Source organism: Juglans regia, chromosome 11, assembly GCF_001411555.2.
Source record: "Juglans regia cultivar Chandler chromosome 11, Walnut 2.0, whole genome shotgun sequence".
Classification (NCBI taxonomy): Eukaryota; Viridiplantae; Streptophyta; class Magnoliopsida; order Fagales; family Juglandaceae; genus Juglans; species Juglans regia.
In genome coordinates, this window is record NC_049911.1 from 3,117,163 (window position 1) to 3,129,658 (window position 12,496).

The 12,496-nt window shown below is 33.6% G+C and overlaps 1 protein-coding gene across 2 annotated transcripts; it reads left to right on the forward strand.

The window, feature by feature from the left end:
• Positions 1 to 1,504: 1,504 nt before the first annotated feature.
• LOC108991022 lies at positions 1,505 to 10,151 on the forward strand. 2 transcript variants are annotated; one of them, XM_035683105.1, is made up of 11 exons: positions 1,505 to 1,593; positions 3,559 to 3,728; positions 4,765 to 5,446; positions 5,556 to 5,640; positions 5,897 to 5,993; positions 6,893 to 7,077; positions 7,861 to 7,993; positions 8,684 to 8,820; positions 9,004 to 9,078; positions 9,700 to 9,819; positions 9,909 to 10,151. In XM_035683105.1, exons 2-11 carry the CDS (start codon positions 3,581 to 3,583, stop codon positions 10,008 to 10,010), a joined length of 1,764 nt encoding a protein of 587 aa, XP_035538998.1. In that variant the 5' UTR covers positions 1,505 to 1,593; positions 3,559 to 3,580; the 3' UTR covers positions 10,011 to 10,151. The 2 variants fall into 2 exon arrangements, with proteins under 2 accessions (XP_035538998.1, XP_018820711.2); XM_018965166.2 differs by having other exon boundaries at positions 5,897 to 5,984.
• The last annotated feature ends 2,345 nt before the right edge of the window (positions 10,152 to 12,496 follow it).

The following is a 12,496-nucleotide window of genomic DNA, read 5'->3' on the forward strand; positions in this document are numbered from 1 at the left end:
ATATAAAATTAAAATTTAAAATATTTATAATTATTATTCAATAATTATTAAATAATTTTTAATTACTAATAAAGCCTACTCTTTTATTAAATCTTAAAAAATATAAATTTTTAATAAATTATTTGATCTCATCTTAATTTAAAAATTTTATAACTATTTAAAATATTTTGAATCCTTAACTCAACTGCACGAGGCAAATAATAAAATATTTGCTGTCATAGTTCGTACAATGAGTCCACGTGTCAGCTCGTCCACTATGGTCAGTCACTTGTACATTTAAACAGCTCTTTAGGAGGCTACACGTGTCATAATACGCCACACAGATCAGCAGCCAAATAAAGTGCAAGAATAAATAAATAAATAAACTGAAAAAGTGCAGTAACTCTTTGAATAAAACGACAAAAAAAGTTGAAGTCGTCCTTTCCGCGATTGCCGTATAACGGTGAAACTGAACTTTCATGTCGTCTCGAGTCACGTCCACCAAAAAAAAAAACACATAAAAATGGTCAAAACCCAATTTTATCTGTTTTATTTTTTCTAAAATACTTGCAATAAAAAGTTTAATATTCATAGCCTTTTTCAAAATTTAATATGAACTTGATAATATGGTTTTGGGGACTCTTTGGGCTATGGAGAGGAGTCTTGAGAGTTTTTATTGAGAAGTGCAAAATATATATTTTTTATTTTGTGTGTTATTTTCAAATATTTTTAAAATCACTTGAAATATTAAAAGAAAAATTCATAAACTCATTTAAAAATATTTTATTAATCATTAGTGTATAGTAAATGAGTTTTTTTTAAAACTAGTATGGAGAACACATCATCCAGCTTACTTACTCGATAAGTTTTAACTTATGAGATTTAATTTTAAATTTTATTTTCTAACTCAAATTATGTCATATAAATATTTGATTATTTGTATTATCCATGCCAATTTGTAAATATAATTTTTAATAAATATTTATATTTAAATCTAAATGTCTTTCTTATAAAAATGGAGAAATATCATTGATATTTTATAAAAGGATCTAAGATTTGGTGGGCACCGATGAAACTAAGGTTGCGTTTGGTTATTGAACCAAATTCAATTTATTTTAAACTAATTATTGATGTGATACACTACTTTATTAAAAATTAAATTCATCTTAATTTAAAGAAGTTAAACTTATCTTACTAAAATTTATAAAATACTATTATTTACCATTCAAAACTCATCTAAACATCCAAATATATTATAGCTTGTCAATTTTCTTCTGTACTTTCTTATCCATTGCCAGACTCTTATTGATGTAAATAATTATTTATTTTGAAAGTGATTGAAAAGAAAATTTAATTATTTAATATATATTTTAATAGAAAAATTCTATTTAATAATATTATTCGTTTAATACTTATTAACGCGACATCCAATTTTTTTCTTCAATACTATTATTAGTTTTTACTGTTTCAGTTTTTTTTTTTTTTTAAATGAGATTTTGTACTTTAACTAATCTATAAATACAAAGCCACACGCAAATGGTCATTGCGGCAGAACGAGAATTAGAATGAGAGTGAGAGTTGCAGAAGCTTAAAGAAATTCATTGAATCATTTCGGTGAGTTTCTTTCTCTGTTTTTGTTTATCTATTGTTTGGTTGCGAAGAAAATTTGCATTCAAACCGACGTCAAGTGTAATATCCGAGTCTTTATGTTTCTAGAAATTGTTTTTGCATTCAAAGCACGAGAAAGTCGGCGCTTCTCAGCTTCATATTCTCTTTTTTCTCCCCCAATGTACTCCGTTGTTTGTTTGATGAGAAATTATTGGGAAAAAAAAGGTATTTTTAGTTGATTTTTGTAGGCATGATGAATTTAGAAACCAAGATATATAATTGCATTGCCGTGAGCTGAGGGCGATTTCGGTGAAGACTTGTTTGGACCTTTTTTTTGTGGTCTCTTTGAAGTTTTCTTTGCATTTTATCCGGAACCAAAGAGTCGAGGGCCTAGTCTGTTTTTAGAGATAAGATGAGTTGAGATTAAAGTTAAAAGAAGAATAAAATATTATTAGAATATATTTTTTAATATTATTTTTATTTTGAAATTTGAAAATATTGAATTGTTTATTTTATTTTATATGAAAATTTGAAAAATTTGTAATGATTAGATAGGATGAGAAAAATTGAGTTGAGAGGAGCCCTGAAGACAAACATGGCATAAAAAACAAGTAAATTTGTGGTAAAAGATGCATGAGTGTTTCTTTTCCTCTCTCTTTGCAAAGTTTGATGAGCTCTTTTTTTGGTTCTTTATAGTTCAGCCGTACAAAAATGGCCTCATAAGTATTTGTGCGTGCCATTTCTGTGCTATTTGCTAATGCACGTGTTAATTAATCATTTACTGACTTGTTGTTTTAGTTAATTGTGATGTAAATTTTTTGTATGGTTAGGCTCAAGTATTTTGGTCTAGTTTGTTGCTATGCTTTCTAGCCTAAATTGGAAGGTGAGTCTCACCTTCTGTTTGGTTCCCGAGAAGATGTAGGACACAAGTAATTTGTGTGAATTCTGTATATTTTGGCAATATTAAGAAACCAGAAGAGTTTCTAGGTGTGGAATGTGTTTTCATGGAGAAAAAAAAAAGTCTGTGTGGGTATCTAAGGAAAAGGTAAGTTCTAGAGTGCCATGGATTTTGTTTGGGTTCCAAATATATAGAAAAAGTGTAAAACGTAAATTACCTTCAATTTGTTTGGGCATGACTCACGAATGAAATTGTAGGGACTACTTAAGGATGCAGTTGAATTAGATGGGGTTGAAGTCTTGTTGTCTGTTTAGGTAATATAAGGAAAGTAAGTGTGAAGATATTGTGAGACATAAGTCTTTACTTAAGATTAAGGTAAGTTGATTTACTGATTTATCCTATTAGATGGCTGCAAGTCAATATACCCTTTCATAGTTATAAAAGGTGAAATCAGATAATCCCCTAACACAACTATGGTTATCGTGGACATCCATTATTCATTTAGTTTCAGTGATTGGGGGAGTTGGTAGATATGGAAGAATAGAGAATTGATGAAATAATAAATTGACTATAGCATTAGCATTGCTGATCTATCTAACTTGTGTATGCTGTGCTGTAAGTCATATGATACATGATTTATAAAGGAGTGAAGTTCCCTTAAAGTAAATGCTTTTAATTTAACTTCAGATTTGAAAACTCACATGCTGACTGTCTACGCATTAACCCCATGGCACCAGGCTCTGGAGCTAGCTGCATATGGATTTCTGTTTCACTCACAACAGATCTGAGTGCCGATTTATTGTTAAAGCAACTTATACTTTCTGTTGAGATTTTCATTTTGTGCCTTAATTGGTAGTATCTGAACTGTACTTCTTCCTAGTGGACAGTACATAAATCTTAAATCAATTTAAGAGTAGACTAGATTTGTTTACTTTCTGTAAAATGTTCTACGACAGTTAGTTGTTGGGTTGCAGCTGTTGTATTGGATCTATGGCACTGAAGTGATTTACTAATTGATATGGATCTTTCAATATACATGTTATCCTCAAATTAATCATTCTTTCCATTTGTAGGATCATTACTGATTTTTCTGACATGGGCTTGGAGGAAAGGCCTATTGAGCTACCCAATGAAAAAGACAAAACTCACCCAACAGGAACTATATGTGTGCATGCCTTTTCTGATCTAACCTACATTTCTCCGGTGGTATTCTTATATCTCCTGAAAGAATGTTATATTCATGGTAGGATGTATCTTCCAATCATCACTTTGATGTGATCGTTTAGTTTCCTTGATTACCTATTTAATCTTTCTCCTTTTACATTTGTTTTATAATATTGGAAGTACTTGCATTGAGCTTCTCACCTTAACAGCTCATTTGGGTGGCTGGAACTGGGTGAATTAAAATGGAAAAGGAATGGTGGAGCTATTACCTTTTTTTTTTGGAGATATTTAAAGGAAAATAAAGGTTGAAATGAGTTCCTCCTATGTGTTCCACAGAGAGGTGGCCGGAATGCTTGATTCCATTCATTAAATGATATGGACTTTCATTTTTACACATGAAAGAGGACAGATTGTGAAATGACAGTTTTTTCCCCATTCTATCCCTTCTATAAATTGCCAAGCAGACCAGAAGAAGAAGAACACCCCATTCCTTTCTAATGCATTCCATTCCATTCAATCTCAATTCATTATTTTCTTTCCATTCCTTTCCTTTATTAACTCCCTTACATACTGTGACTATTGGTTCTTAAGCTAGCATAGCGATTTACTACAAGATGGTCAGTTACTTATTGTTGAATCATTGCCAATGTTATCCTGCTTGGATACTGGTTTTCTCATAAAGCTGGTCTTAATGGAAAAATTTTGATTATTTTGCCTCAATTCTATACCTACGGTAGTGAGGTGTAGTCAGATGCTTAGGTTTGCTATTAAACCTGATTTTGCATTATATGGTTAGATCAGCTTCACTGCTGATTAAATTTGAACAACTTACTATAGTATCCTCCAGATCTTGTTGATTTTCACATTATTTAGGGGATAAACAATTCCTACATTGCAAAGTAATTTAGTCATTTACCGATCAATAAAGTAATCTGAACATTCATTTTGACATCTTATTCAGCTGGCCATTTAGTGCATCTAATTTGAACACTGTGTTTTATGAATACTAAGAATGAAGAATTAATAACTAAGATCCCAGTAGTTTACCTTGCTAGCATTCAAATTTCATGCTTCCTTCTTTTGCATGTTTGTTTCTCATTGAATGCATTTCCTAGGCACATGTAAGGCAACTATGAAGTTTCGAGCTCTTCAACAACAAGTTTATCAAGTGCTACATAATGATCCCCAACCTGGCCCAGCTACATTTGTTATTCAGTGTCTATATGCCTTGCCCATATTTGGATTACATTGTGAAGGCTTCAGTCATTTAATTGTATCTGCTCTACGCCGTTACCTAAAATTAGGAACCGATCCAGCAGACTCCTTGGAAGCAAAGGACCTAGCTACTAAGTTATTTCTTGATATTGTGCGGGGCTTTGTGAACCATGATGAGAGGATTGTTGTGAAGATACTTGAAGTTTTTGATATCAAATTGAATAATATTGAGAAAGCCATGTACCAAGTAAAGGAAAGGAATGAGTGTGGTTGTGATGCAGCCAAGTCATTTCTTGAGCAATACATTTTTCAACTGATAGAATCTCAGTCATACATGACAGCAGTCTCTCTGTTAGAGCAATTTTCCATTCGCCAATCCAGACAGTCTTTTCTCCTCAGTATGATACAGAACAAACAATTTGAAGCAGCAGACAAGTGGGCAACATTTATGGGAAAGCAAATGTTATGTGTACTTGTTCAGGAGTACGTTGACAGGAGCATGTTAAAGCATGCGAATGATATCATAAAGAAAAACAATCTGCGGCAGGAATTTCCCGATGTATATCATAAGAGCAAAGAAAGGTATTTTAAATGATTTGTATTCCCTGGAACCCAATTTTCAGAGTCTGATGCCTTTAGTCCTACCCTTCCCCCAAAAATGAACAGTAAGAATATACCTCCAACATTGCAGCTCACTAAAGAAGCTGGCAGAAAAAGGATGTTGGGAAGTTGCAGAGGCAAAGACAAACAGGGATAGACAACTTCTTGAATACTTGGTTAGTAGCTTTTGACATGAACAGTACTAGAATTACGTATCTATCATCTACTTGCTTTTAGCTAGGAATTGTATCGAAACTTTCCCTGACCGAAAGGTGTGAGATGCATAGAAGTTGTAGAACTATTGTTTGGAACATTAGTTACATTTTTTTTAACTGCTTCATTTCTTTTTTTTATTTTGGCTGCAGGGGTATTTTCATTGATTATTTTCATTGATTATAGACACTAAATCTATTATTATTTCAAATTTTCAAGGTTAATTTGGCAATGGAAGCTGGTTACTCTGAGAAGGTCGATGAGCTGTGTGATCGATACTCCCTTGAAGGTTTTCCGCATGTCAAAGGTATACTATGTATGTTCTGTTTACCTTTGTAATCACTGTCATCATACTTGGCTAGTGGCAAGTTCTTTTGTGTCATCAATATTGGCTGGAGTTTAGCCTCTCTTGATCATGCAAAATTATTTCTTGACACTTTGTCTTAGTCAATGCTGCAGCCTTTGGCCTTCTCCTTGTTTCTCACTGCTACAACTTCATATCTTGTTCCTTGTATTGGTGCATCAACTTGTTTTCATTGCACCATTGCACCTGAATGCTCCCTCATAAGTTTTTCTCACCCTGTCCATAGTCATTTTAATCTCCAACTTTTCTTGCACGTACACAAACACTCACTTATTCTCACAAACTCAAGCTGGGATTCTTCTCCATCCATTAATTTTTTTTTCTCAATAAACAAAACCCCTGCATTTTTGCATCTTCTTATTACTCTGAATCAAAGCTCCTTGAATTATTAAAAGTGCTCTATGCTACCCCTTCCACCTGTTTGATAGCATGGAATTATTTTTTCTTCGACCTTTCATCATTACCTCATTTAAACATTTTCTCCATATAATGATTTCTTGACAAGCCTTATATTCTCTGTTCAGCACTTTGATCCTTCTTACCATATTGTTCTCTGACAGTCAGCTTTATTGAATAAATGTGTCATTCTTAATGCTCAACATTTTCTCTTAGCATTATGGCTATCATTTTCCTGCATTGTAGAACCAATAGACATCATATTATCATAAAATCCTATGGTCATTTATATTGTGTAAGGAAATTTACTTATCAAAAAAAAAAAAAAAAATTGTTTTACTTGAGGTTCAATTATCAATAATAAGTTATTACTTGTAAATATGGAAGTGTCATTGGGTAGTTTGCTTGGCTGTAAACAAATAAACCCTTATGCATTGCTACTGTACGCTTTATAGTGCCCGACACAAGTCATCTGCATAATCGCTATCTTTGTCTTAACGAATTGGCGGTTGAAGACATAAATTGGGTTGATGAAGTTGATGGTTTGCGAAATGCGACATGCCATTTTGAGGGATGTAAAGTTGTGGGTGTTGATTGTGAATGGAAGCCCAATTATGAAAAAGGCAGCAAACCAAATAAGGTAATCAGATTTATCTTCTACCATTTTCCTTGTTGGTTCTCTTCTTCCTCTCCCACTCTCCCTCTCGCTGGACCATTAATAGATAGATGTTGTCATTCTACTGGATCCTTAGTATACGGACTTCCAGGTTGGCATATTAATTATGGACCTTGAATTTTTTTGTCTACCCAACTTACCATAGAAAATAATTTTGGCTCTTCTGTATCTTGCAATATTTCGTAGGATTTACCTAAGTTAGCTTGACTTGTGAGGGGAGACTGCCTTTTCTTTAGTTCAAGTCTGGATATATGTTTCTTCATCGACATGGTCTGTTATGAAGCAGAAACCAAGTTCAATCATATTATCTCCTCCGAGTTAATATAATTTAACAAAAGGTGGAATGCTTGAAATTCATGGATAAAGTGCAGTAGCAATGGAGTTGGAAATATGTTAATAATGATGTTGTAGCTCCTGGGGCAATATTGGTTTGCTGTGATTACTTAAACTGTATTGTGGCTGGCTATTTTTTTACTTTCATGGTTAATTTACAAAAATAATAATTAAAAGAGAGTGAATTTGATGGGAACAACAAAGAGACTTTGCCTCTTACCCTAATTCTTTGTGGAGCAGTACTTTTAATTATAAAAATAACCTTGTGTGACGGGAGATATATACTAGTGTGGTATATCTATTGGCATTGTCTATGATCTGATGGATAGGTATTTTGTCTATTGCCAGCAAAGACTTTGTTTCTTGGCCATTATGATATTTGGATAATCCCTTTTAAAATGTTCCATGTTTCAGGTTTCGATCATGCAGATTGCTTCCGAAAAGATGGTTTTCATCTTTGATCTGATAAAGTTATTCGAAGATGTGCCTCACATTTTAGATATCTGTATGACCCGCATTTTGCAGTCTCCAAGAATTCTAAAACTCGGTATGATAAATCTAATGCATACATTGGGGTTCATTGACTTGTGAAGCCTTGCACAAATGAATTTCTTCGAAAGAAATTATCTACCTATGACTTCTAAAGCCTTGTATGAGTATGTTAACCCCTAGGGATTGACTCAAGTGGCGAGGGTCTTTGTCTTGGTGGTCTGCTCCTTCCAAGATGAAGGTTCGAACTCTTGGATGCAAACAATTTCTAGAGACCACGTCCCATCGGCGAAAAACTAATGATGTGCGTAATCCGTGTGATGGGATGCGGTAAAAGGGTTTGGGGCTTAACCAGATAAAAGACATGTTGTGTTTGCAGGGACAGAAAAAAAAAAATGAATATGCTTGAAAGGAATTCTCTATCTGCAGGGACAGAAAAAATCCTCATATTCCCTGTGATATTTTACATTTATTTTGATTGACCATATAAACAGCTGTTAGGAAAGCTTCATAGAACTATTCGTTAGAATAAAATTTGTTTATGAGCCATTCACTGGCTTAGTGGTATTGATGCTTATAAAAAAAAAAAAAAAAATTGTTTATGCATTCCTTTCAGATGTGGCCCTAGACTTCTTGATGTTTGTAACGATTATGGTGTGGTTCAAAATTTCATTGCTGCTAGAATTTTGGGCGTATTTCATCAACTCCTGCGTGAACAAGGCTGCTTTGTGATCTGTGTACCTTGTAGGCTATAACTTTCAATGCGATATGAAGCAGCTGGCTCATTCGTATGGAGAGTTGGAGTGTTTCAGGCAGTATGAAATGTTACTGGACATTCAGAATGTGTTTAAAGAACGTCGAGGTGGTCTGTCTGGGCTTGCAAAGGTAAACTAAGGATGAGTTAGTTTGAGATCCTACTATAATCTCTTGTATGTTACATGCTATCTAACTGCTGTTTGCTTACTACACTCTCCTCTCCGCCTCTGGCCCTTCATGATTTGCCGTTGCAATACATCCAATAAGTATGTAATTTTGTGACACAATCTCTTGTTGATCATTACCATATAGAAAATATTGGGGGCTGGCTTGAACAAGACAAGGCGGAATAGCAACTGGGAACAACGACCTTTGACTCAGAATCAGGTAAATTCATTCTCGCTCTTTATTTTTGGTAAGTATCGTTCTCATTGCTTCTTCACACTATAACTTACTAAAGCTGCATGAGGAAGACTGTCATGAAAGATAACTACAGAAGCCTACTCCAGTTAAGGGGAAATGAAATTCTTTTCCATCCAATCAGCATGCCTTAATGTTTGCAGTCCAATATCTGATCCTGTGCAGCATTAAATTACGGGTTATTTTGATATGAGAAACTATTTGTATGAACACCATTTAATTGCGTAATATAGAGCTATTGTATATCTATTGTAATGTCAATTGGAATTGGAATAAACATAAATGTTTGCTCACCATTCAAGCACTTATCGAAGCTAAGTTCTTATGTTTGCACAATGGAATATCTCATATTAGCTGAGCAGAAAAGGCTTTTCACATATTCCAAGCAATGAAAATAATTTGAACTCTTAGATTTCATACCGAATGAACTCCCTGTCCTGTTAGGTTTTTTAGTCTTTGTTCAAGCATGCGTGCAGCTCTTTTCGATTCAATGGTGATAGAAGTTTTCAGATGTGGAATCGTCTATGTTTTGACCTATAAATTCATCTAAAATCTCTTAACGAAACAAAAACTATACCTTGGGTGCAGCTAGAATATGCTGCTCTGGATGCTTCTGTACTTGTTCGCATCTTCCTCCATGTATGCAGTCATTCTCAGCCTGCTACTGTCTCTGGGGGGCATGATAAAATTGATTGGAAATCCCACATTGTAAGTATAGATAACAGACTTACAAACATAAAATATGACACCTCTATTGTTGCATATTAAACATTTTGTATGTGTTGGACTAATGACAGGTTTCCCATATGGATAATAACATCAAGAAATCCAAGAAGGAAATTAGAAGTAAAAAGCAGTTGAAAGCAGCTCTGATTAAAGAGCATTGTCAATCGAGTTAGTGCAGACTTTCATTCCCATAGCATTAGACTATAAATTTGTAAATATTTTTATGTGGTTGAAGAAGACATTGCTGGTTAAAGCTGTTTCATTACATATCTACATGTTTATTATGAGTGAAATATTGCTTCTTCTTTTTTTAACATATTCCCACTTCTTGAAGGACACTTTATATCCGTCGTTAAAATAAAAGAGTAACATTACTCATCATCTTCTCATTATCTCATGATGTGGTATTAGATGATTGGAGATTATTTATTATATTTCATTTGTGAATCTATCATCCAATGTCACATTATGGGATGATGAAATAATAGATGATGAATATATTTTTCCTTAAATGAATACCAACATGCCAAAAATGTTAGAAGAGTCTTTAGTCCTCTGATTTTAAATCCCAATTTGTACGGATATTTTTCTTGGCCATCAATAAGGCTAGAGTTTCTAGAAAAAAGCAAAAAGTAGTTATATGTTATATTACGTTAAGCATTGATATTGGATTAGTCAAATATTTTTTCATCTTTAAATTTAGTAAATATCATTCATATTTGCTCCATATTGAATTAGTTAAATTGTTTTTATCCAAAGTATAAGTTACAGTAAATACATTCTTTTTTTAAATATGAAAATAACTATAACAAGTCTAAAAGTATTTTTTGATATTATTATATTATAGACATGAGATTTTTATTCATATGAGATTTTACCATCTATATACATATGAGGTTATTATATTATAGATTGTTGGATTGTGAAAATGAAAATGAATATGATTGTTGGAGGTTATTAAAGATTATGAAAATAAAATAAAAATTAATTGAAAAATATAAATAATAAAAAATAATAATATTTTATTATTATAGTGTGATGACTAATCTAATGTAGACTTCAAGTTTTGAATGATTAGTTAAAAGTGATACATATTAATCAAAATTTGAAGAATAAGATGATCAATTCAATTCTAATGCTCTTAACATGGACAGGTAAGCAACAGGTACTTCAAACGGTCACATATCCAAAGCAGTAGATAAGTAAGAGATTCGACCTTAAAACAAAGACATGTCTAAACATAAACCTAAAAATAGAAAATACTCAATTTTTTTACCAATAAATTTCTCTATAATTCATGATTCTATCTCAATATATTCCACTCTCCCCAACAGAAAAAAAAAAAAAAAAACCAACTCTCCCTTTGTAATCATTTTATGTATCCTAGCAAAGGAAGGAAGACAGGGAAAGGGTGGGATGGAGGAGCTTGGGTACCGCTTCTATGGAGTTGACTGGAACCTTGAGATCGTTAGTGTGAAGGCCTCGGCAGAAAACTAGATCTTTGTCGGTGGTCATTCTCGTCCTTGTTCATTCGAAAATCCTTTTTTATTTAGAAAATACAATGTCTTCAAGGCCACAATGACCTTCAAGAAATGGTGGAATAGCCCTGAGATGAAGAGGAGAGAGTTGCGAAATATATAAGCTCTATTGCGCTAAAGGCACTACAATATTTTTTACCTTTTGTAACGGTTTAGAATCAGTGACGTTGAAAAGACTGTCATTAAGGCCTTGTTTGTTTTCTAAAAACATCTTATCTCATCTCACCTCATCATTACAATGTTATGAATCCAACTCGATGGATGTTTGTAATGGATGAAGATGGAATGTTGAAGATGGTTGCTGTGATAATAAACAAAGTGTGCGGAAGGTGTTTGATGAAAATACCATGAGAGATTTGTATTGCTACGGGAGTACTTTGAGGGCTCCCAACCTCCTTACAATGTAATTCCTTACAATCAGATTCCTCAATATCGTTCCTCTCCACTCACTTTTTCCCTTTATGCTTACAATTTCTCTCACTTGTAACTAACTCTCCCAATTGATAAACTAACCTTACTGACTATGAAATTGCAAATGACAGACACAGGTTTTAACTCTCAACCTTGACTCCAACGCACCGTTTGAAGTTACTAACTTAAACGGTGCGTTTAACAGTTATTAAACGCAGCAACTAAAAATATAAAACGCACGCACCCCTGCTTAATTCGAAACGCACGCACACTGCCCCCCCATTCCACTTGAAACGCACGCACACTTCACGATTTCTCCTCCAACGCACGCCACCGACTCAGTCTTCAGGATCTCACTACGCACCGTTTCCCCTTTATCTCTTTACGTCGTCGTTCCGAGTTAGACTTTAACACTTAATCACTTCAGCTTTTGTTTCTTACTTCCAGTTCGACGCTCCTCGGTTCTTAACTCTAGGGTTCTTCGCTCCTCGTCCCGAATCCATCCGCCGGTTCATGACATACAACTTTCCCAAATCCCCACACAAAATAAAATAAACAATTCAACTTTTTCAAATCCCAAAACAACAATAATATTAAAAAATATATTCTAACAATATTTTATTCAACTTTTTAAGTTTAATCTCAACTCATCTCATCTCATCTCTGAAAACAAACGAGCCCTAAGGCCCCATTTGTGTATAAGAGTATTT